Source organism: Chiloscyllium plagiosum, chromosome 15 (assembly GCF_004010195.1).
Source record: "Chiloscyllium plagiosum isolate BGI_BamShark_2017 chromosome 15, ASM401019v2, whole genome shotgun sequence".
NCBI lineage: Eukaryota > Metazoa > Chordata > Chondrichthyes > Orectolobiformes > Hemiscylliidae > Chiloscyllium > Chiloscyllium plagiosum.
Window position 1 is genome coordinate 35359328 of NC_057724.1, and position 23537 is coordinate 35382864.

Genomic DNA, 23537 nt, shown 5'->3' on the forward strand with positions numbered 1-23537 from the left:
GGAGATCGGGTTTCACTGAAATAACAAACGTGCCGTGCAGTTTCATAATGGATGTGGGTGGTCTGAAAGTCAGCATTAGGTGCAGCTGTAGAGATATCAACGGTTTGTAAGAAAAAAATCACTGCCTAAAACTACAGGGGAAGAGTTTTTGGTTTTGCGCCTGATCAGCTAAGCGTTTTAAGACTCCTAAAACTTCGAAATCTTAATCTGATTTTTATAAGTTTATAAAAGTCATTAAGGTGAAGGCATTTTAAAAATTATAGTTAGTGAAAACAAACCCAGTATATCCAACCTTTATTTAGATTAGATTAGGTTACATTACATTCTTCATACCTAAAATCCCCCATACAAGGCAACATCCTAATAAACCTTTTCTCCAAAGCATCCACATCCTTCCGATAGTGTGGTGACCTGATCTGTATGCAATATCCCAAGTGTGGCTAACTAAAGCTATATAAAGCTGCACTATAACTTGTCTATCCTTACAGTCAATGCCTCTTCCAATGAAGGCAAGCATGCCATTGGCCTTTTTTACTACCTTATCTACCTGCACTGCCACCTTCAGTGACCTGTGAACTTACATACCCAGATCCCTCTACATATCAATACCCCTAAGGGTTCTGCCATTCACTGTATAATTTCCACCTTGACCTTCCAAAAAGCGTCACCTCATATTTGTCCAAATTAAACTCCATCTGCCATTTTTCTGCCCAAGCATCCAACTGATCTATATTCTGCTGTATCCTCTGATAATCCTCCTCACTATCCACAACTTCACCAATCTTGATATCATCCACAAACTTACTAATTAGACCAGTTATGTTTTCTTTCAAATTATTTACGTAGACCATCATTATCCACAATCTCCATTCTGAAAAGCATCCTTCCACCAGTACCCTCTGTCTCCTATGATTAAGCCAGTTCTGTATCCGTCTTGCCAGATCATGTGACTTCACCTTCACCAGTCTGCTAGGAGGGTCCTTGTCAAAGGCTTTACTGAAGACAAGGTGGACAACATTAACCACTTTTCCCTCATCAATTATCTTTGTCACCTCCTCAAAAAACTTGATTGTTATTGAGGCACAATTTCCCCTGTACAAAACCATGCTGTCTATCACTAATAATTTGCTTCTAAATGTGTATAGACCTTGCTCCTCAGAATTTCATCCAGTAATTTCCTTACAATTTCCCTAGGGTGGGGGAGTCCAGAACTAGAGGGTATAGGTTTAGGTTGAGAGGGAAAAGATATAAAGGAGACCTAAGGGGCAACTTTTTCGTGCAGAGGATGGTACATGTATGGAATGAGCTCCCAGAGGAAGTGGTGGAGGCTGGTAGAGTTACAACGTTTAAAAGGCATTTGGATGGGTATATGAATAGGAAGGTTTTGGAGAGATATGGGCTGGGTGCTGGCAGGTGGGACTAGATTGGGTTGGGATATCTGGTCGGCATGGACAAGTTGGACTGAAGTGTCTGCTTCCGTGCAGTACATCTCTATGACTCTATGACCAAAATGAGACTCTCAGGCCTGTAATTTCCTGGATTATCCCTGCTACCCTTCTTAAACAATGGGACAAAATGGGCTATTCTTCAGTCCTCTGGGATCTCATCTGTGACCAACACCTCTTCCTGTTTAGGAGCAACTTAGCTTAGAAACTCGACATTCTCTTCCCTGAGATCATCCTCCACCAATTCCCCCTCTTTGGTGAATACTGACACAAAGTATTCATTTAAGACCTCGCCTACCTCTTCTGGCTCCACACATAGATTTCCACCTTTGTCCTTGAGTGGGCCAACCCTTTCCCTGGCTACCCTCTTGCTTTTATATATGTATAAAAAGCCTTGGGATTCTCCTTAATCCATTTTTCATGGCCTCTTTAGCCCTTCTAATTCAAGGTCATAACATCCCTGGTCATCCAAGGTTCATGTAACTTGCCCTACCTGTCCTTCATTCTAACAGGAACATGCTGCTGCTGTACTGTCGTTTATATTACTCCCACATGTCCGATGTAGATTTACCCTCAAACAGCCACCTCCAATCAAAATTCTTCAGTTCCTGCCTAATGTTGTTTTAGTTTGCTTTTCCCCCAATTTAACACCTTCACCCAAGGACCCCTGTTATCTCGATCCATGAGTATCTTAAAACTCACAGTATTATGTTCACTACTCCTGAAATGCTCCCTCCCTGAAACTTCACTCACCTGGCCAGACTAATTTCCCAGAACCAGGTCCAGTACAACCCCTTCCCTTTGGACTATGTAGATATTGTGTCAAGAATCCCTCCTGAATGGTCCTTACAAATTCTGCCCCATCCAAACTCCTAGCACGTAGTGAGTTCCAGTCAATATAGGGAAAGTTAAATCATCCACAACACCCCTGAAATTTTTACACCTTTCCAAAATCAGTCTACGTATTCTCTCCTCCATGTCCTGCTGACTGTTGAGAGGCCTGTAGTATACCCCCAGCATTGTGATTTTATCTTTCCTATAACTGAGTTCTCCCAGTATTGCCTCATTGCATAAGTCCTCTGATGTATCCTCTCTCAGTACAGCTGAGACACACACTTTTTCCAGTAATGCAACTCCCCCACCCTTTTCCATCCCTTTCTATCACACCTGAAACATCCAAATCCTGGGACATTCAGCAGCCAGTCCTACCCCTCTTTCAGCCAAGTCTCTGTAATTGCAATAATGTCATAGCTCCAAGTACTAACCAATGCTCCGAATTCATCTACCATGCCTATTATACTTCTCGCATTTCTCTTTTCAGCAGCCTTTCCCTACCTGTTCTTGATCTTAATGTTTACTTTGATTTCTAACTCTCCCTCAATTTCTACATGTACTACCCTACTCCTCTGGTTTCCATCCCCCACCACATTAGGTTAAACCCTCTACCAAGTATCCGCCCTCCAAGAACATCCATACCATTTGTTACAGGTCCCATCTCCCCCAGAACGAGTTCAAATGCCCCACGAATCTGAAACCTTCCCCCCTCACCATCTTTTCAGCACGTGTTCATCCTATACATCCTCCTGTTTCGACTCTGACTAGCTCATAGTACTGGTAGTAATCCTGAGATAACTACTTTGAGGTCCTACAGTTCAAACTCCTTCCTAATTCCCTATATTCTGCTTTTAAGATCTTACCTTTTTTTTAAACCTATGTCATTAATCTCAACATGTACCATGACCGCTGGCTATTCACCCTCCCGCTCAAGCATGTCCTGCAACTAATCCGAGACATCCAGAACCCTAGCATCAGGAGTCTCATTTGCAGCCACTGAAACGCCTACCTGTCCGCTTACAATTGAATCCTCTATAACTGTAGCATTTCTATGCCTATCTCTCCCTCCCTCTGCAGCAGACCCAACCATTGTGCCACGAATTTGGCTGCTGCTATTATCCCTGGAGAGGCCATTCCCCTCAACAGTATCCAAAATGGTATATCTGTTTTGCAGGGGAGTAGCTACAGGAGATTCCTGCACCGCCTGATAAGCCCTCCTGCTCGTGTGGATGAGTGGACTGAAAAGTCTGTTTCTGCAGTGTATGACTCTATTTCACCTTGGCAGAATATTGACCTTTGAATGTTCTCCACCAAATTTACTAATGAGAGCTTAAGATTCTCTTTAAATATCACCTTTGTCACCTTCTGTGGAATTTTTGCTGTATCTATTTTACTGTATCTCTATGGACCTTGATAAGTGTAGGCCCTTCTGGTACTGTGCATCTCATATAAACACCCTTCTCTTCACAGATACTGATTGACCAACTGAGTGTCTCCAGCACTTTATTTTTACTTTACTTTCTCTATATTGGTGCTATGTCGCTGGTGATAAGAAAGCCATAGCTTATATCCAACAACATAATTTCACAGCACTCAAGCACATTTTGAAGTGATGTACATTATGTCACCAACCACTGTTGTATGAAATGTTTACATAGCTAAACATCTATCCACACAAAAAGCAGAGTTGCAGAAAGTCTGGGGGAAGTTATTGAATATTTTCATTTATTTTACAGTGAATATGAAACATATATGCCAACCATGGACAGTTTATGTGGATATTCAATGTAAATTTATGTCAGCTTGTCATATGAAAACACAATTGTCAGTAGTATCACACTTATTTTTCATACTCTGAATTAGGAAAGTAATCAGACCTATAAATGTAGTTATTCCATTTGCGTATGCTATTCCTGAACACCTATTCTGCCCCATCTCATGGGAGAGACAAAAGTTAACACTGAGGCACAGGCAATTCAAGGAACATCAACAACAAAACAAAAATCCTCTCTGACCCTTCAAATGCAATTGGAAAATCCCAAAAGGTTCTAAACTACTGTCTATTGCCACAGATTATACCCTCCTTCTACTATGATTTCCAAAAATAGTTTAACATCTTTTTAAGGACTGTAACGTGGCTGTACTATCAATCAGGTTATGTTAAGGTGAGGCTGAGGCTATCAGAACAATTTTTAACAGGAGGATGACATAAATGGGGAGCTGGTGGAATCGAAGACTGTCAGACTCAAGCAGAGCCTTTCAAGTGTGGGTCGTGGAAAATTGCTCGAGACAGTCTATTTTGTTGGAGACAAGACCGAGATCTAGAAGAACAAATTAGATAATATTTCCTCCTGCTGCCGTTCTTAAACTAATAAGGCAGATTGTTGTTTTGTTAACCAAGCTGTTAATTTCTGAGTCAGTTATGGCAGTTTGCACATTTAGTGCATACCTCCAAGGGAACTTATGAAATAAAATCTAAACTACCTAAAACTACCTAAAATCATGGAAATATCAGCAGGTCTGGCAGCACTTGCATACAGAGAAACAATTAACATTTCGAGTCAATAATCTTTCATCAGCACACAAAAGTGTTAGAAATGTATCAGAAAACAGCTTGAAAAGACAAGGGAACAAAACTGAATTTCTGTTATAGTGTAATGATGTACTGAACCATTTTACTTGGAACAAATAAATGAAAGTATCCAATAACTTCCCCAAACTTTCTGCAAAGTGCAATTTTTGCGTGGATAGAGGTTTAACTGTGTAAACATTTCTTACAACAGTGGTTGATGATGTAATGTACAACTCAAAAACAATAAGGATCTGATACTCCATTACGGACAGTATAAGCCAATATTTCCCTCTGTTACACTTTATAATCCAATTAGTTTTCAAACCAGGTACTGATTCAAGCCATGTGAAGGTGCAGGATATATGATAGTTTTCCATTATTATCCTAAGCTTACATTTGCTATTTTAATCTCTTACTACAATCTGTGTTGATCCATTTAGCTTGAACATAGGTACAAAAAAAAACTGTCCACTACAGCACATAAAATGATTTTTTATGCACAGATGATTTTTATTTGTGTGAAGCAAAAATAGATTAAGGGTAGTCATAATTTACACTGCATTCAAGGATAATAATTTTCAGAATTCCAGCCATTGATTTATGAACTACTGCCATCTAGTGCAGTAAAATTAATCTAAAACATCCAAAAGTATGGGTATTGATTCCTGAAAAGCAAAAAAAAAACCATAGAACAAGCTTGATAATAAACAAAGTCTATTTGAATTCTGAAAGAGAACTCAAATACATCAGGTGCAGTTCTATTCCTCCAATGTTTTGATCAAAAACTTGAATCCGCTCACTAATAATTACAAATTATCACAACACAGGACAACATACACTCTTCATTTAGGTCCATTACATGCATGGCATGAAAGGTGAATGAGCCCATTGCACAAAATGGAGGGTCGGTGTGGACTTGTTGGGCCAAAGGGCCTGTTTCCACACTGTAGGGAATCTAATCCAAAAAAAAATGTTGATTGTTAAGTTCACTAGTTCAGCTTTAGTAGTTTACATAAGCATATAAGAACATAAAAATTAGGAAAAGGAGTAGGTTATCTGGCCCTTCGAGCCTGCTCCGCCATTTAACAAGTTCATGGCTGATCTTTTCGTAGACTCAGATCCATTTAGAGTCATAGAGATGTACAGCAAGAAAACAGACCCTTCGGTCCAACCCGTCCAGATATCTCAACCCAATCTAGACCCACCTGCCAGCACCCGGCCCATATCCCTCCAAAACCTTCCTATTCATATACTCATCCAAATGCCTCTTAAATGCCTCCACCACATCCTCTGGCAGCTCATTCCATACACGCACCATACTCTGTGTGAAAACATTGCCCCTTAGGTCTCTTTTATATCTTTCCCCTTTCACCCTAAACCTATGCCCTCTAGTTCTGGACTCCCCAACCCCAGGAAAAAGACTTTGTCTATTTATCCTATCCATGCCCCTCATAATTTTGTAAACCTCTATAAGGTCACCCCTCAGCCTCTGACGCTCCAGGGAAAACAGCCCCAGCTTGTACAGACACTTCCTGTAGCTCAGATCCTCCAACCCTGGCAACATCCTTGTAAATCTTTTCTGAACCCTTTCAAGTTTCACAACATCTTCCCGATAGGAAGACCAGAATTGCACGCAATATTCCAACAGTGGCCTAACCAACGTCTGGTACAGCCGCAACATGACCTCCCAACTCCTGTACTCAATACTCTGACCAATAAAGGAAAGCATACCAAATGTCATCTTCACTATCCTATCTACCTGCGACTCCGCTTTCAAGGAGCTATGAATCTGCACTCCAAGATCTCTTTGTTCAGCAACACTCCCTAGGACCTTACCATTAAGTGCATAAGTCCTGCTAAGATTTGCTTTCCCAAAATGCAGCACCTTGCATTTATCGGAATTAAACTCCATCTGCCACTTCTCAGTCCATTGGCCCATCTGGTCCAGATCCTCCCACCATATCCCTTAATTCCTTTATTGTTCAATAAAAATATATCTTAGCTCTAAAATTGTTGACTGAAGTAGTGACAACTACTTCACTGGGTAAGGAATTCCATAGATTTACAATCTTCTGGGGTTGTACATGCTGAATTAGATAATTAAGGGATATGAGAATAGTTCAAGAAGGTGGAGTGAGGTAGAAGTTCAGCCATTTCTCACCAGCTCGGGTTCTATAAGGGTAGTTTGTACATCATGTATCAGTGTAAATAATGATTAATTGTTGATTTTGATTCAATTTGCTTAATGTGACAAGCTAAGCTTCTGCTATTAATGACCATATTAGGGTATCACCACAGTTAAGATTCTGTGATGGGGGGAGAATTCAGGTTTGATCCTAGCATTCAGTTGGTTTCCAAATTTGCGTGGTAAAAGAGAGGGAGAAACAGCTCACTCTAAACAATGCTTTGCAATCCTCAGATAAAGCCCAAGGACAACAGAAGAAAAATAAAGAGTACAACGAGCCCTTTTCTGTATGAAAGAATTGGTGGACTGACACATCCACACACCAGAACAACAAATACAATAACTAACCTTGACAAACTTAAAAACTATCTGGAAATTAAAAGCCAAGTTAATGAAGTTGACTTTATATACAGGGAATGTAAATTTATATTATCATAAACACAAAAGATAGAGTCTCATAATTAACTATACATACATCGTAGAAAGGACTGTACTGCATTGACATCAAAATAGCTTCTACAATTGCAAAGTTATGTCAACACAAGCCTATTCATTCACCTCACAAAGCCATGTTGACAAAGGTTTAGGATCAGTGAACCTACTATAAATAAAGTGACAACAGTCTAAGAAAAGCAGCTGATAGATGAGTAGTTGGTATTTCATGTTTTAATAAATAAATTATTTCTGTTAAAACATTCAATAGGCATGACAAGGCATCGGGGTTCATGTAGTGTTCATTTTTTGATCGATTTGGGAACTCCAGTATGTTTCTCTTACCCCAAATATGTCTCAGTGCAGAAAATGTTGTCAGCTTGAACAGCTCTTATACCACGTTTCCAAACTTGAGTGGCAGCTGAAATTGTGCTCAATTGCATATCTGAGGCATAAAGCACAATAGCTGACAACAGTGTGGTAAGTCTACAAGGCTGAGTTCTTCATGCATACCATGTATCTTGATGTGTTCACATAATTCCTTCAGTTATGTGGGTAAGACTGGGAATAGATGATCACAAAGGCAATCAAAGAACACAACAGGCAGTAAAGTCCAGAGCACATTTCAATCTAACCAGTATTTATTTCATAGTAGTGAGTGATGATTCCTTTGAGGAATCTAACTAGGGACAACTCCACAGATGTCTCAGCTGTTTAGCGGCAGAAGAAAATTTGGGAAAACAATACTGTTACGGGATTCTATAGTTGGAGGACAAATATTTGATCTAAGATAGCATGTTGCCTCCTAAATGCCAGAATTAATTAAGTCACTGAGCAGCTGCAAAACAACTTGTCAAATGATGTAAATCTAGAGGTTATTTCAGAGGAAAAACACATTGCACATAGAACTGGCCAAGACAGATGACAATATAGTTAAGCAATAGCGTGGAATTAAGTGAAGTCAGAGGGATTGGAGGAAGATCGAATTTAGATTTGTATTTTCTAATCAACTTGTTCACAGATGGTATGACAACTCTGGGGCAGGTGGGACTGGAACCCTTGTCTTCTAGCTCAGAGTTAGGTGCACTACCACATTGCCACAAGAACCCTTCTAAATTAGTTTATGTTTGTGAATATACAGAGTGTGGTAAACAGGCTTGCTGAGCTGCAGTCTCAGGTTGCCACTGTGACTGCAATATTATGACAATAATGGAGAACTGCCTCAAAAATAGACAGTCATTAAACTCTGGTGCTGGAAAAAGCACGCAGGTCAGACAACATCTGAGGAGAAGCACAGTCGACGTTGCGGGGAGGATCTTCACCAGCACGGAGGAAGAGTCCTCCCGAAACATTGACTCTCCTCCTCAGATGTTGCCTGATCTGCTGTGCTTTTTCCAGTGCCATACTTTATTGACTCAAAAATAGACAGAACTGGGATTAAATACTCCCGGACACAAAGTGTTCAAAAATAATGATGAAAATATGCAAGAGGGATGGCTGTATTTAGAAAAAACAAGTGTACAGGATAGTGAGAGGATACCTTGGAGTTATTGAGGACAATTAATTTGGGTAGAACTGAGCAATAACAGATCTCTAAACTGCAGGCAGTTCTCCTATAACAATAGTTGCATTCCTGTGCTATGTCATGTTATAGAAAATTGTACAATAGAAGTAATGAGGCCTGAGGGAAATACTGAGTTAGGGACTCCAGTTTAATGAGCCTGCCCATTTCTGGTCTGTTACAGAAATACAAAGTTGTTATAAGCGAAATTTCCTGATGTGTTGTTATATTTCCAGCTCCTAGTGGACTGGAGTTTATCCAGAATCCAGCTCTCTACCATTAAACTTTGTGAAACATTCGTAAGTTTTTTTTGGCATGAGTAAAATCTTCTTTTTGAAGGGATGACTAAAGGGGTGGGATTGTCTGAACGGCTGGAGGTTTGGGTCTCTGGTTTCAGAGAGAATGAAGGGCTGAGACCCTCAGTTTCACCCCCCTTTCAAATTGAGACTGGGTGAGCTTGGATGAGGCATAACTTGGTGATGGGTGAGGTAGGGAGAGAAGAGGGGGGCCCAATGGTCTGCCCATTGTATCATACCACCCCTCTCCAAATACATATACTCTCTTGTAATGTCACTGCGTCTTGAAGCTTCAGATAGCCAGCAATTGAGCCACTGCTTAACAAAAGGCCCTATTTACTCTCAACAATCGCTGGACATCACTCCATTTGCATCTTCTTTTGCTCCTTATCTCTCTCTCCTCACTCCTTGGCAACCCGCCAAATCCATGCATGATTCATGATTCATGTAAGCATTCCAGCAAAATATTCCAATGGACACTTCCCCGATCCAGCAAAATATTCCAATGGACACTTCCCCGATCTTAGTTGTAGTTAGAAGCAAAAAAAAATACACACACACGACAACCTGTTGCACTAGATCAGACATACAGAATAAGGTGAGGCTAATACTATTGATTAGTCATAGACATCCAATTGATTAGAAGGGACAATAGTAAAGTGGATACATTGCTGCCTGACTGTCAGGTATAGATAGCCATGGATTTTTTTTTGTATGGGTGGTAAGCACAGAGGGAGGCTCCTCACCCATGGGATCAGTACAGGGGTGGCACAGTGATTAGCACTGCTGCCTCACAGCACCAGGGACCCGGGTTCGATTCCAGCGTCGGGCTACTGTCTGTGTGGAGTGTGCACATTCTCCTGTGTCTGCGTGGGTTTCCTCCCACAGTCCAAAAGATGTGCAGGTCAGGTGAATTGGCCATGCTAAATTGCCCAGAGTGATAGATGCATTAGGAGTAGGTGAATGGGTCTGGGTGGGTTACTCTTCAGAGAGTCAGTGTGGACTTGTTGGGCCGAAGGGCCTGTTTCCATACTGTAGGGAATCTAATCCTCAAATAAGTTCTCACCCACAGGGTACAATTTCAAAATTTGCAATTAACAAAACACTTGGCAGTACAGTGATCTCAGTAATAAAAGTAGACCAATTGGTTAGAAGGCAGACAGGTTTAATACAGAGGCAGATTTTGTCAACAAGAATAAGATACAAGAGCTACATGAGCAAAGGAACCTGGGAATGTATGAAAAAAAATGCCAAAGATGGCAGGTTGAGAAAGCGATTAATAAGGCAATGAAAATCCTGGATTTTGAGTAGAGGCACAGATGTAAAATCAAGTTTTAATAAACTTCTATAAAACACAGATTTGGCTTCAAGTGAAGTAATTTGTTTAATTCTGGCCACTACACTCTAGGAAAAACAAAATGGCATCACAGAAAGTGCAGTAAAGACTTATGAAAATTATTCCAGGATAAGGAACTTCAATAATGTGGTTAGAGTGGAGAAGCTATCCTCAAAGTTGTGGTGAGATCTGATGGGGGTGTCCAAAATCATAAGTTGTCTGGATAAAGTAAGCAGGGAGAAAGTGCTGTCATCAGAAGAAGCACAAGAACAAGAGCACACCAACGTAAAGAGAACAGCATAAGTTCTATAGGCAACACAAGGAAAAATCCTTCTAAAGCACAATATAGTGAGCATTTAAAGTCTGGAATGTGTAGCCTGAAAGTATAGTGGAGGCAAATTCTACCCTGGCTTTCTAAATGGCAATTATTTGAAGAGAAAAAGGTCTGCAGTGCTATAAGTAAAAGGCAGGAAAGTGAGACTAACCGAATTGCTCTTGTAGAGTGCTGATGTTGGCACCATAAGCCAAATGGTTGCCTTCTAGGCTGTAAAGGTTCTATAAAAGCTAGTTATTTTATAAATCTATAAAAATTGAGAAACACATTTGTCATTGAGTGCAAAAGTATTTTATATCAACATTATTATAATATTGAAAGCACTGTCACTGCCAACAAATCTGCAATATGTTGAGGACATCAGAAACATGTGGTTGAAATTTAGTAGTTCAAATTCATTTTAGAATATGTTGCACTTTCTTCATTTTATAATTGTCTTGATCTTTGCTTTGTGCTTTATTAATCCTTTCTAACCTGTTGAACAGAAGTCCTGGATCAGGCCCCAGTTTTCTTCCTTCAAAAAGACATACATTATTATGATATTTGGCCAAGAAGTTCAATTGTCTCCAACTTCGTTCCTGTAGTCCAACAGCCAACCGCGAAAGCAATCTGTCAGCAATTGTTGGGATCACTGGCTGTAAAAGGGTTCCATAAATGCGTAAGCACTCCAAAGTCACATGAAGTATTGTATCCAACCAGCAACAATCTTCAATGCTTTTTCGGTCAAGTTTCCAGGGAGCATGCCGTTGGAAAAAGCCATTGGTTAACCGAATGCAAAAACTGATAGCTTCCAGAGCTTTATAAATTTGAAACTTTTCAAAGTAATGCTCAACTTCTAAAGGAAGTTGCTCAACCAACTGGATCATTTTGTAATCCTCAGTTGTTGCTCTGCTTGAATGACCCATGCAGGGTATTTTAGGAAAACACTGATTTGAAAAATATGAGTAGATTTGGTCAGGATTCATGCGTGTGCCTGTACACCGGTTAAGGAGGCCTCCCAATGCATCTGCAAGCTCTGCATTTAGAACTTTAAGCACTTTATCATCATAATAGTCACAGTCTGTTTCTGGCACACCTTGCCATAGCAAAAAATATCTGAAGCCATCAGCAGTGTACACAGAAAATTGTTGCAGGGGATCAATAACATTTCCAAGGCTTTTGGACATCTTCTGGCCATTGACTGTCCAATGTGAATGTACACAGATTTGCTTTGGTAATTGCAGACCAGCTGCCATCAGGAAAGCAGGCCAATATACAGCATGGAACTTAAGAATATCTTTTCCAACAACATGATTTACTCTAGGCCACAAATGATTGTGATCCTTTGGGTAACCTGCTACAGTAAGGTAATTAACTAAGGCATCGAGCCATACATAAATTGTTTGCGTTGAATCTCCAGGAACTGGGATACCCCACTTCAAACGATTCCTCTGTCGTGACACTGATAAATCTGGAATTTCTTCCTGAAGCCAATGGACAACAATGTGATGGAATTTTTCAGGATATATCGCATGTGGATTCTCCTTTAACCACTCTAACAACATAGGCCTGAACTTAGACAGCCTGAACACGTAATTGTTTTCTTTAGTCCATTCTACCTGTAGATCAGAAACACAGTTTAGAACAATTTATTTCAAAAGATAAAAGCAGCTTCAATTTTCCCCAAGGTAATGATTGCACGCTTTTGATTAGATAGGGTAAATGCTCCTTGTGGACAGACTAAATTTTATTTATATAAATGTAAAAAGTCACCTCTATTAAACGTGCCTAGCACACAGCTCACAAAGATCACAAATGATGCAGCAGCATGATCTTTCAAGATTAGACAAAGACATTTTTAAAACAATGCAGAGGAAGGTTTATTCATTAGCAACCTCATTTATGGCAATTAAAGCATTACAGAAGTAAAAAAAAAGAAATAAAAAGACTAAAAATACTGATTCTGCACATAGCAACATACTGAATAGCCAAATATGTTGTGCCGTTCCATTAACATCTACCCCAGTGTACAGATCTCAAATAATGCTCCTAACAGAGAGTACTGATTAGATCTGAACATTGATCATAGTACTGAACATCCTAACAATATCATATATAGGTTTACCTTATGTCCACTTTCCAAAGACACTTTAATAATATTCCCATCTGAGTCTTTTCTTTCCACAACTTGCGAATCAGACAGGAATGTCTCATCTGGAACAGAATACCATCCCTCATATGTCCCTTGGTAGAGGTACCCTTTCTCACGCAAGACACACCAAAAATATTGGACAGCATTTTTGTGGCGCTCTTCTGTGGTTCGAATGTAATCTGTGTAGGAAACTAGGGATTGTTGGAATAACATCCTGAAATCTTTGGACACTCTGGAACAAAATTCCAATGGGTCTTCAGCTGTAGCATCTGCAGCTTGTTGAATCTTCAGGCCATGCTCATCTGTCCCTGAAATAATTTGCAAAGTGATGTTACATAAGACTACCTAGTACTGTAGGTACTACAGTAGTAGTACTACTTAGTGTAGCTATCAACATCAGAATACACATCTGCCCAGAGTTTGCCCTCAGTGATAAAATAATTGGTTTAGCTGGTCACTTTCTTCACAACTTCCAGCAGACTTTTTGCAGGCTTTTCAGCAGCATTTCCAATTTGCCTTTAGATATCCCAACCCAATCTAGTCCCACCTGTCAGCACCCGGCCCATATACCTTTGTTTCAGTGCAGCACCCTCGACAGAGGATCAGTAATGGAGCAAGCAAAAGGGACACCCAATGAGATCAAAGCATCTTCACTAAAACAATGCCCAAAACCAACAAAATAGATAAAATAAATTACATTTAAGTCCTGTAAAATGTAAAGAAAACAAATAGTTTGGAAATATAGATGCGATCAAGGGAGAGATAAGAGCTATCGGAAAAAGTAAACGTGGGATAGAGGAACAGTTGGATCTGAGAGGACTAATAACATCAATCACTAAAAGGGACAACACATATTGGCAAAGGTCACAAGCAAATCAAGCATGAGGTTTTGCTTCAAGAGGACAGAGCTAAAAAGTATGGAAGTTATGCTAAACCTCCATCAAATCCCTGTTAGACCACATCTAAAAAGGGTACTGCATGCAGTTCTGGTCCCCATACTGTACAGAGGATTTGGTGACATTGGTGAGGGTGCAAAGAATATTTACCAGGGTGATACCAGTAATGCATGGAAATACATATCTGGAAAGTATTAACGAGCTTGGTCTCTTTTTTCATGCGATAAGAGGTTAAGTGTAGGCCTGGTAGTGGTCATTAAAAAAAAGAAAGGTTTTGATGCAATAGATGGAAAGAAAGCATCCTCTTTTGGGAGGGATCACCAATATAAGATAGGCAGCAAGAAATCAAAAAGAATTCAGGAAAAAACAAACTTCACCCAAAGAATGGCAACATTGTGGACCACACTGCCACTGAGTGAGAGACTAGTTTACATTCAAAGAGAAACTAGACAACAATAAAAAAGAGAGAGAGAAAGGAATAGCTGGGTACAATAGTAGGCTCAGTTGAGAAATGATGGGAGGTGGTTTGAGCCCAGCATAAATACCAACACAGCTGCTTTTCGCCACTGTTTTTTTTAATCCTTTGCCAGTTAATGAGATTCCACATGTAAAATTAATTCTTTAGGCCCAGCTCAATAATTTTCATTAATTACACATCAAGAACTTTTTCCTGATGCCAACGTTTACAACGATCTTCAGTGCAGAGCTAGCTGAAGTGATTTCAGCATTGAGTTCACTGAAATGTACACCCTGAGGGGAACAGAGTATTGCTGACAGCAAATTAGAGTCATAGAGTCATAGAAACAGACCCTTTGATCCAACTCGTTCATGCCCATCAGATATCCCAACCCAATCTAGTCCCACCTGTCAGCACCCGGCCCATATACCTCCAAACTCCGCCTATTCGTATACCCATTCAGACCCTTTTAAATGTTGCAATTGTACCACTTCCTCTGGCAGTTCATTCCATATACGTACCACCCTGTGCATGAAAAAGTTGCCCCTTAGGTCTCTTTTATATCTTTCCCCTCTCACCCTAAACCTATGCCCTCTAGTTCTGGACTCCCACACCCCAAGGAAAAGACTTGGTCTATTTATCCTATCCATACCCCTCATAATTTTGTAAACCTCTACAAGGTCACCCCTCAGCCTGACACTCCAGGGAAAACAGCCCTAGCCTATTCAACCTCTCCCTATAACTCAAATCCTCCAACCCTGGCAACATCCTTGTAAATCTTCTCTGAACCCTTTCAAGTTTCACATCTTTCCGATAGAAAGGAGACCAGAACTGCACGCAATATTCCAACAGTGGCCTAACCAATATCCTGTACAGCTGCAACACGACCTCCCAACTCAATAGGAGGGCTTATGCCCGAAACGTCGATTCTCCTGTTCCCTGGATGCTGCCTGACCTGCTGCGCTTTTCCAGCAACATATTTTCAGCTCCTATACTCAATACTCTGACCAATAAAGAAAAGCATTCTTCACTTTCAAGGAGCTATGAACCTCCACTCCAAGGCCTCTTTGTTCAGCAACACTCTCAAGAACCTTATCATTAAGTGTATAAGTCATTTTAAGATTTGCTTTCTCAAAATGCAGCACCTCACATTTATCTAAATTAAACCCCATCCACTGCTTCTCAGTTCATTGACCCACCTGATCAAGATCCTGTTGTAATCTGAGATAACTTTCTTTGTTGTCCACTACACTTCCAATTTTGGCATCATTTGCAAACTTACTAACTATGCCTCTTATGCTCACACCCAAATAATTTATATAAATGATGAAAAGTAGTGGATCCAGCACCGATCTTTGTGGCACTCCACTGGTCACAGGCCTCCAGTCTGAAAAACAACCCTCCACTACCACCCTCTGTCTTCTACCGTTGAGCCAGTTCTGTACCCAAATGGCTAGTTCTCCCTGTATTCCATGAGATCTAACCTTTACATTCATTTGACAACACCCTCCAAACCAATGGCATCTAACTTCTAATACAAGAGCAGTGGACACATGTAAATATGTCCACCTGCTAATTCAGTTCCAAGCCATACACCACCGTGACTTGGAACTATATCACCATCCCTTAGCCACCACTGGATTCAAATTCTGCAACTCACTGCCTACATATGGACTGCAGCAAATTAAATCAACAGCTCACCATACCTTCTCAAGGTTAATTATGGATGGGCAACAAATGCTAGCCTAAGCAGCAAATGCTTTCACCCTACGAATGAATTTTTAAAATCTGAATTGGTATTTTAAAGCACGATTAATTATGCAGCCATCATATGGGCTCAGCACTGTTTCTAGGCATACTCAATCAAAAAGAGAGTTCATCATACAGTGCAATTTTGTGAAGTATCTTTTGGTGTAAAATACTTCCTAGTACCTGAATTTTCACACGCACAAGCATATATCTGACGCAACAGCACATTAGGAAATTATCCTAATAGAACAAGACTCAATGTGAACCTGACTGCAAAAAGTAGCAGATGTCATCGGCTGCCGAATGCCATTCTCTCTGCAACTAAATCATCTGGGAATATTGGAAGAAAACGCGATCGATCCTCGTTAAGATTTTTCAGCACTGCAAGGGAAACCTCCCATTTGTTGAAATCATTGGGTAACACAGAAAAAAGTTACGTTTTGGTGTCAACCCCGCAATAAGCTCAGTGACAGTTCACACATAAACTTAATTGCTGCAAAACTTATGGGAAACTTTCACGCAATATAAGCGTAACCCTTAAACCACTGAATATAAAATTGTGCCAGTTCCCACCGTTCAATAACCTGGATGTTTGAGGCTCAGTGCCCTGGCTTAACTGGCTGCTGCTTCCCCGTACCTGTTGTAAACTTGACTTCATGCCCGCGTAAAACCTTGGAGCGGTACAAGGCGTCCGCCAGCACCGCCGAGTACAGGTGCCCGATGTGGGGACTCGCATTCACATAGAAGATGGGCGTGGTGATGAGGGAGGGGCCGCCACAGGCCGCACAGCCTGAACAACGGCTGCAGGGAACACGGACAGGCCGAGGAGTAAGAGCAGGACGCTCCGGGCATGCCAGGTGGCCGAGTACCCGCGTGTTGCCAGGGGGCGACCAGGGCCGCCATAAGCCGAGAGGCGACAGGAACACAAGCTGCCGGGATACAAGGCCCCTCATCCCGGGAGACGGGGGTAAGGCCGCTTACTGCCTACCACGCATGCGTACTAACCGGGCTTTAACACGCATGCCCGTCAAGCCGAGCCGTTCCCTTTTACGCATGCCTATTTGTAACCAATCAGCACTTAGGTCTTGGCAGCCAATCAGAATTCAAATCTCGACAAAATGAGGCCCTATGGATGTTGTAAATCTGAAAGGTGTTGGTGAGACCCTACTTGTGCACAGTTTAAATCCCCTTATTTGAGGAGAAATATAGTGGCATTGGAGGTAGTGCAGAGAAGATTCACGATTCGGAGATGCCGGTGTTGGACTGGGGTGTACAAAGTTAAAAATCACACAACACCAGGTTATAGTCCAACAGGTTTAATTGGAAGCACTAGCTTTCGGAGCGACGCTCCAAAACAATCACCTACTGAAGGAGAGGGCACTCCGAATGCTAGTGTGCTTCCAATTAAACATGTTGGACTATAACCTGGCATTGTGAGATTTGTAACAGAAGATTCACGAGATTGAACCCGGAGATGACGGGTTTGTTGTATGAAGACAGATTGAACAGTTTAGGCTTATGCCCTCTGGAATTTAGAAGAATGAGGGAATTTCAAATTGAGGTATTCAAGATGATAAAAGGAGTGGATGAAATAAACATGGATGGATGCTTCCTCTTGAGTGACATACTTGGACCATAAGTCATAGGCTTAGGAGAGGGGGTAGCAAATTTAAAAGAGCATTGAGGAGAAAGTGCTTGTGAATCTGTGGAATTCACTACCCCAAAGTGTGATGGATGGGAGGGCAGTGAGTAAAGTTGAGGAGGAGTTAGGCAGATTTTTAATTAATAATGGGTTGAAGGGATGTGGACAGAAGGCAGGAAAATGGATTTGAGGAGCATATCAACCATGATTGAATAGTGGAGCAGACTCAAACAGCCAAATGGCCTAATTCTGCTCCTATAATTTAAGTAGTTATGAAACCAAAACAGAAATTCCTGGAGAAACATATCACCCCAGCAGGTCTGGTAGCATCCGTACAGAAAAAGCAGTGTTAATGTTTCAGGTCGGGATATGAACAATCACTGGACTCGAAACATTAACTCTTTTCTCTCTACAGATCCTGCCAGATCTTCAGAGTTTCTCCAGCAATTTCTGTTTTAGAATTTAAATCGCATTTGACTTCCAGATACTGCTTGAGCCCATCCTCCACATACAGTGCTGAAGCACAGGGATAGACCACACTCTGCTGTTCTCCCCGAATCCTGCAGCACTGAAAGGTACCAGCTCTTCCCAATAAACAGACATTTCCCCCAAAATCCTGAAGCAAAGTGAGATATTAGATCCTGATACTGGACTTCAGGGGTCATGTTATGAGGAACGATTATACAAATTAGGCCTTTATTGTTTAGAATTTAGAAGGCTAAAGAGTGATCTGATTTGAAGCCTTCAAGATATTTATAGGAAAAGTCAATGTAAAGTTAAACTTTTTCTACTGTTGAAGATTTGACAACTAGGGTACCTTACCTAAAAATTAGGGCCAGACCATTTCAGAAAAGATGTTCAAAGTTTGGGTGAAGATTTGTAGCTCCGGTGCTCGTTGTTGTGGTTCTGTTCGCCCAGCTGGCAATTTTTGTTGCAAACGTTTCGTCCCCTGTCTAGGTGACATCCTCAGTGCTTGGGAGCCTCCTGTGAAGCGCTTCTGTGATCTTTCCTCCGGCATTTATAGTGGGCTGTCCCTGCTGCTTCCGGTTGTCAGTTTCAGCTGTCCGCTGTCTAGCCCCCATGCTCTCAAACTGACTAGACACTCATTGAAAAACCTCAATCTTTAAAAATGTACATGTATATAGCAGCTACTATTGTAAACAAGGTATATCTTCCTTTCATCTGTCTTGTTTGACGCTTGATAATCTTGCCTTGGAGCCTGCATTAATCCATTTTAAAGGCTTAGACGGAGAGGAATTTGTTAAGTGTGTACAAGACAATTTTCTGATTCAGTATGTGGATGTACCTACTAGAGAAGGTGCAAAACTTGACCTACTCTTGGGAAATAAGGCAGGGCAGGTGACTAAGGTATCAGTGGGGGAGCACTTTGGGGCCAGCGGCCATAATTCTATTAGTTTTAAAATAGTGACGGAAAAGGATAGACCAGATCTAAAAGTTGAAGTTCTAAATTGGAGAAAGGCCAATCTTGACAGTATTAGGCAAAAACTTTCGAAAGCCAATTGGAGGCAGATGTTCACAGGTAAAGGGACGGCTGGAAAATGGGAAGCCTTCAGAAATGAGATAACAAGAATCCAGAGAAAGTATATTCCTGTCAGGGTGAAATGGAAGGCTAGTACGTATAGGGGATGCTGGATGACTAAAGAAATTGAGGGTTTAAGAAAAAGAAGGAAGCATATGTGAGGTATAGACAGGATAGATCGAGTGAATCCTTAGAAGAGTATAAAGAAAGTAGGAGTATACTTAACAGGGACATGAGATAGCTTTGGCAAATAGAATTAAGGAGAATGCAAGGGGTTTTTACAAATATATTAAGGACAAAAGGGTAACTAGGGAGAGAATAGGGCCCCTCAAAGATCAGCAAGGCGGCCTTTGTGTGGAGCCACAAAAAAAAAAATGGGGGAGATACTAAATGAATACTTTGCATCAGTATTTACTGTGGAAAAGGATATGGAAGATATAGACTGTAGGGAAATAGATGGTGACATCTTGCAAAATATCCAGATTACAGAGGAGGAAGTGCTGGATGTCTTGAAATGGTTAAAGGTGGATAAATCTCCAGGACCTGATCAGGTGTACCTGAGAACTCTGTGGGAAGCTAGAGAAATGATTGCTGAGCCTCTTGCTGAGATATTTGTATCATCGATAATCACAGGTGAGGTGCTGGAAGACCGGAGGTTGGCAAGCATGGTGCCACTGTTTAAGAAGGGCAGTAAAGACAAGCCAGGGAACTATAGACCAGTGAGCCTGACCTCAGTGTGGGCAAGTTGCTAGAGGGAATCCTGAGGGACAGGATGTACATGTATTTGGAAAGGCAAGGACTGATTTGGGATAGTCAACATGGCTTTGCGCGTGGGAAATCATGTCTCACAAACTTGATTGAGTTTTTTGAAGTAGTAACAAAGATGATTGAGGAGGGCAGAGCAGTAGATGTGATCTATATGGACTTCAGTAAGGCGTTCAATGAGGTTCCCCATGGGAGACTGATTAGCAAGGTTAGATCTCATGGAATACAGGGAGAACTAGCCATTTGGATACAGAACTGGCTCAAAGGTAGAAGACAGACGGTGGTGGAGGAAGGTTGTTTTTCAGACTGGAGGCCTGTGACCAGTGGAGTGCCACAAGGATCGGTGCTGGGTCCTCTACTGTTTCACGCAGAGGGTGGTACGTGTATGGAATGAGCTGCCAGAGGATATGGTGGAGGCTGGTACAATTGCAACATTTAAAGAGGCATTTGGATGGGTATATGAATAGGAAGGGTTTGGAGGATATGGGTCGGGTGCTGGCAGGTGGGACTAGATTGGGTTGGGATATCTGGTCGGCGTGGATGGGTTGGACCGAAGGGTCTGTTTCCAGGCTGTACATCTCTATTACTTGAAGTCTTGACTAAAAGTGCAAGTATAGTCAGAGCATAAAAAATTGCATCAAATGGAAGATATGGATCATAATATTTTTCCCATATTCAACATATGTTGTTGTTTAACAGATTCAATGGATTGGTAAGACTGGACTTTTTTTCCATGCTTCTGTAAGAAATTGGCTGACTTCTATTGCTTTCAGCTCCTTAAGCTTGCACCACCATTCAATAGGAGCATTGCTGATCCAGTATTCTTCCCATTCACATTCCTGACCTTTCCTCATATCAGTCAGAAAATCACATGCTCAAGAATCTCAGCTTTCATTTATACACTAGTACTCAACTCAAACCAGAGAGGAAATTCCTCATCTCAGTCTTTAATTCACACCCCTTTATTCAGAAACTATGCCCACTGGTCCTAGATTCTCTTTGTTTTGGAGCTTATTGCATTTTTGTGGTTCTTTAGTTCCTCCTTCCAAAGTGAACAACTTCATTCTCCTAAACTATACTCCATATGCTAACTGTTTGCTCACTCAACCTATCAATTTCTCCATAAACTATTCACTTCCGTTGAAGTCATTAATATATACATCATGAACAGTTGATTTCCAGCACTAATCTCTGTAGAACCTCACTGGTCACAGGTCACCATCTTGAACTCCTGCCAATGAGCCAATTCTCTATCCATGCCAAAATACTGTCTAAAAGACAATGGACTGAGTTACTGACAACCTTGAGATACTTTGGCAAGTGCCTTCAGGTAGTCTAAATACAACACACATCTACCTGTTCCCTCTAACCACACTGGTTGAGGCTTCATTTAAAAAAAAACTAGTCAGCAATTATTTCCCTTTCATGAAGCCATGCTGTCACTACTTGATTATGTTTTTCTAAATGTTCTGTTATCATCTTAATAATTGATTCTAATACTTTCCAACAATTGATAGTTACCCACTTTTTGAACAGAGTTGTCACATTAACAGCTTTCCAATCCTCTGGCACTTCTTCAGAATTCAATGATTTTGGAAAATTACTGATGACTACAAAAGGCTAAGCTGTACTATTAGAATTGTTTGAGATTATGGAATCAAAACAGCAGAAAAAAAGGTACAGTTTGGCCCATCATGATTGCAGTGGACTTAAGATGCTTAGGGCTAAGGACACAAAAGTAGATCAATACCAAATCATAATTTACATAGCATTGGAATAGCAATTTGTGCCAGACTGTGGCCCCACAGCACATTAGCAGTGCACTTCCACACAAACTAGCAAAATTTAGAAAGAAGATAAAGGAACAATTATAATACAGAGGCAGCAACATGCTAGGAGTCTATCAACATGGGAACAGTAATCGTTGGAGGATTGATCAGCAAGTTCACAGATGATAAAAATTGATGACATGGTCAATAGCAAAAGAAAAAACCCTTAGACTACAGGTTTAGGCAGGCTGGGCAGAACAATGACAAATGGAATTTTAAACCCAAAAGTGAGAGGATATATTTTGAGAGGACTAATGAGGTATGGGAGGGGGGAGGGGGGGTGAATCTACATCAAATTGATCTTCTGGAAATTTTACTAAAAGATGTTCTGGAGCTCAATGGCAACAATTTTTAAGTATTGATAAGTTGATAACATTCAAGCTAGTGACTATGGTCTTCAACAACCAATTCTGCTCAGAGCTCTAATTACATTTAGTACCAAAATAGGACTTTGATCCAGTCACTCATGTTAAGTGCATCAAATGATGCATGTTTGTTCAATCTGAACCCTGCATCCAGAAGATAACTCTGCATTTAGTGCAAATATTTACTGAGGGAATATTTTTTTTTTGGAAAAATAAGATAGAGGGAAGTTTATACCTGGTCTGAAAATCCTGCGTGGTAACTGCAGGTATCAAAGACTTGATGCTGTTTGATTAACACTAATGTCCCTTGCAAAACAGGAACAAAAACCCACACAAATTTCAAATCTGAAAGGAAAGATCAAACATATTGGCCAAAGTATCTATTTTCATATTTGGTTCAAAAATACTTAGATTATTGAGATCAAGGAGCCCATTTTTGATTGTGAGACTTAGCAATCATTAAACAGTGACAGAAAGATCACTAAAAAAAGGCAGACAACATATACAGCACATTAAAATAATGCATCTTGGGCATTCTTGTAGGAATGAATTATGGCTCTTATTTAATAAGAAATGCTGAAAGCAGAATCAGAAGTATCCAAACATATACATATTTATATACTTTTTTCACATGTAACAAACTATTTGCTGAAAAAGCAAAACAAAATACAATATAAAATGACAGAGCTTCCAAAGCATAGCTTAAATAGTTTCAAAGTTAATATTAACAGGTTAAACATCACAAATGGTACTATTAACAGAAACACATTGAAATACTTTGCACTTGAAAATAATTTACAATGTGACCCCTGAAACAAGCCAAAAAATGGTTTATAATTAAAGAGAACTTTAAATTTTACTATTTACCAGTAACATTAGAGATCCAAAGTTAACAAACATTATTTCTTCTGAGCAAGTGTATTACATTCTTCTCAGCTAAGCTAGATAATTTTAATATTGTGCACTAATTTTCAAATAGTTTGGTTGCAAACATAGTTGGCTGCATGCATTTTTTTTTCCCCCCCAAGATCTTTCTACAACAGGGTGGAATAGGTGGATCAAATCAAGCAACAATAAAGACACTTAGTCAACTGCAAGGTGAAGGGGAAAAAGATGTGAAGAGTTTACAAGTTAATCATTAAAGCGGTGTCATTCTGCAGCACTTGTA

The 23537-nt window shown here is 40.5% G+C and overlaps 1 protein-coding gene across 1 annotated transcript; it reads right to left on the reverse strand.

The window, feature by feature from the left end:
- Positions 1-11270: 11270 nt before the first annotated feature.
- mars2 (methionyl-tRNA synthetase 2, mitochondrial) lies at positions 11271-17249 on the reverse strand. The gene is made up of 3 exons (XM_043704680.1): positions 16866-17249; positions 13100-13434; positions 11271-12593 (listed from the first exon to the last, which is right to left on the reverse strand). The coding sequence occupies exons 1-3, from the start codon at positions 17179-17181 to the stop codon at positions 11391-11393; spliced, it is 1854 nt and encodes a 617-aa protein (XP_043560615.1). The 5' UTR covers positions 17182-17249; the 3' UTR covers positions 11271-11390.
- Positions 17250-23537: the final 6288 nt, after the last annotated feature.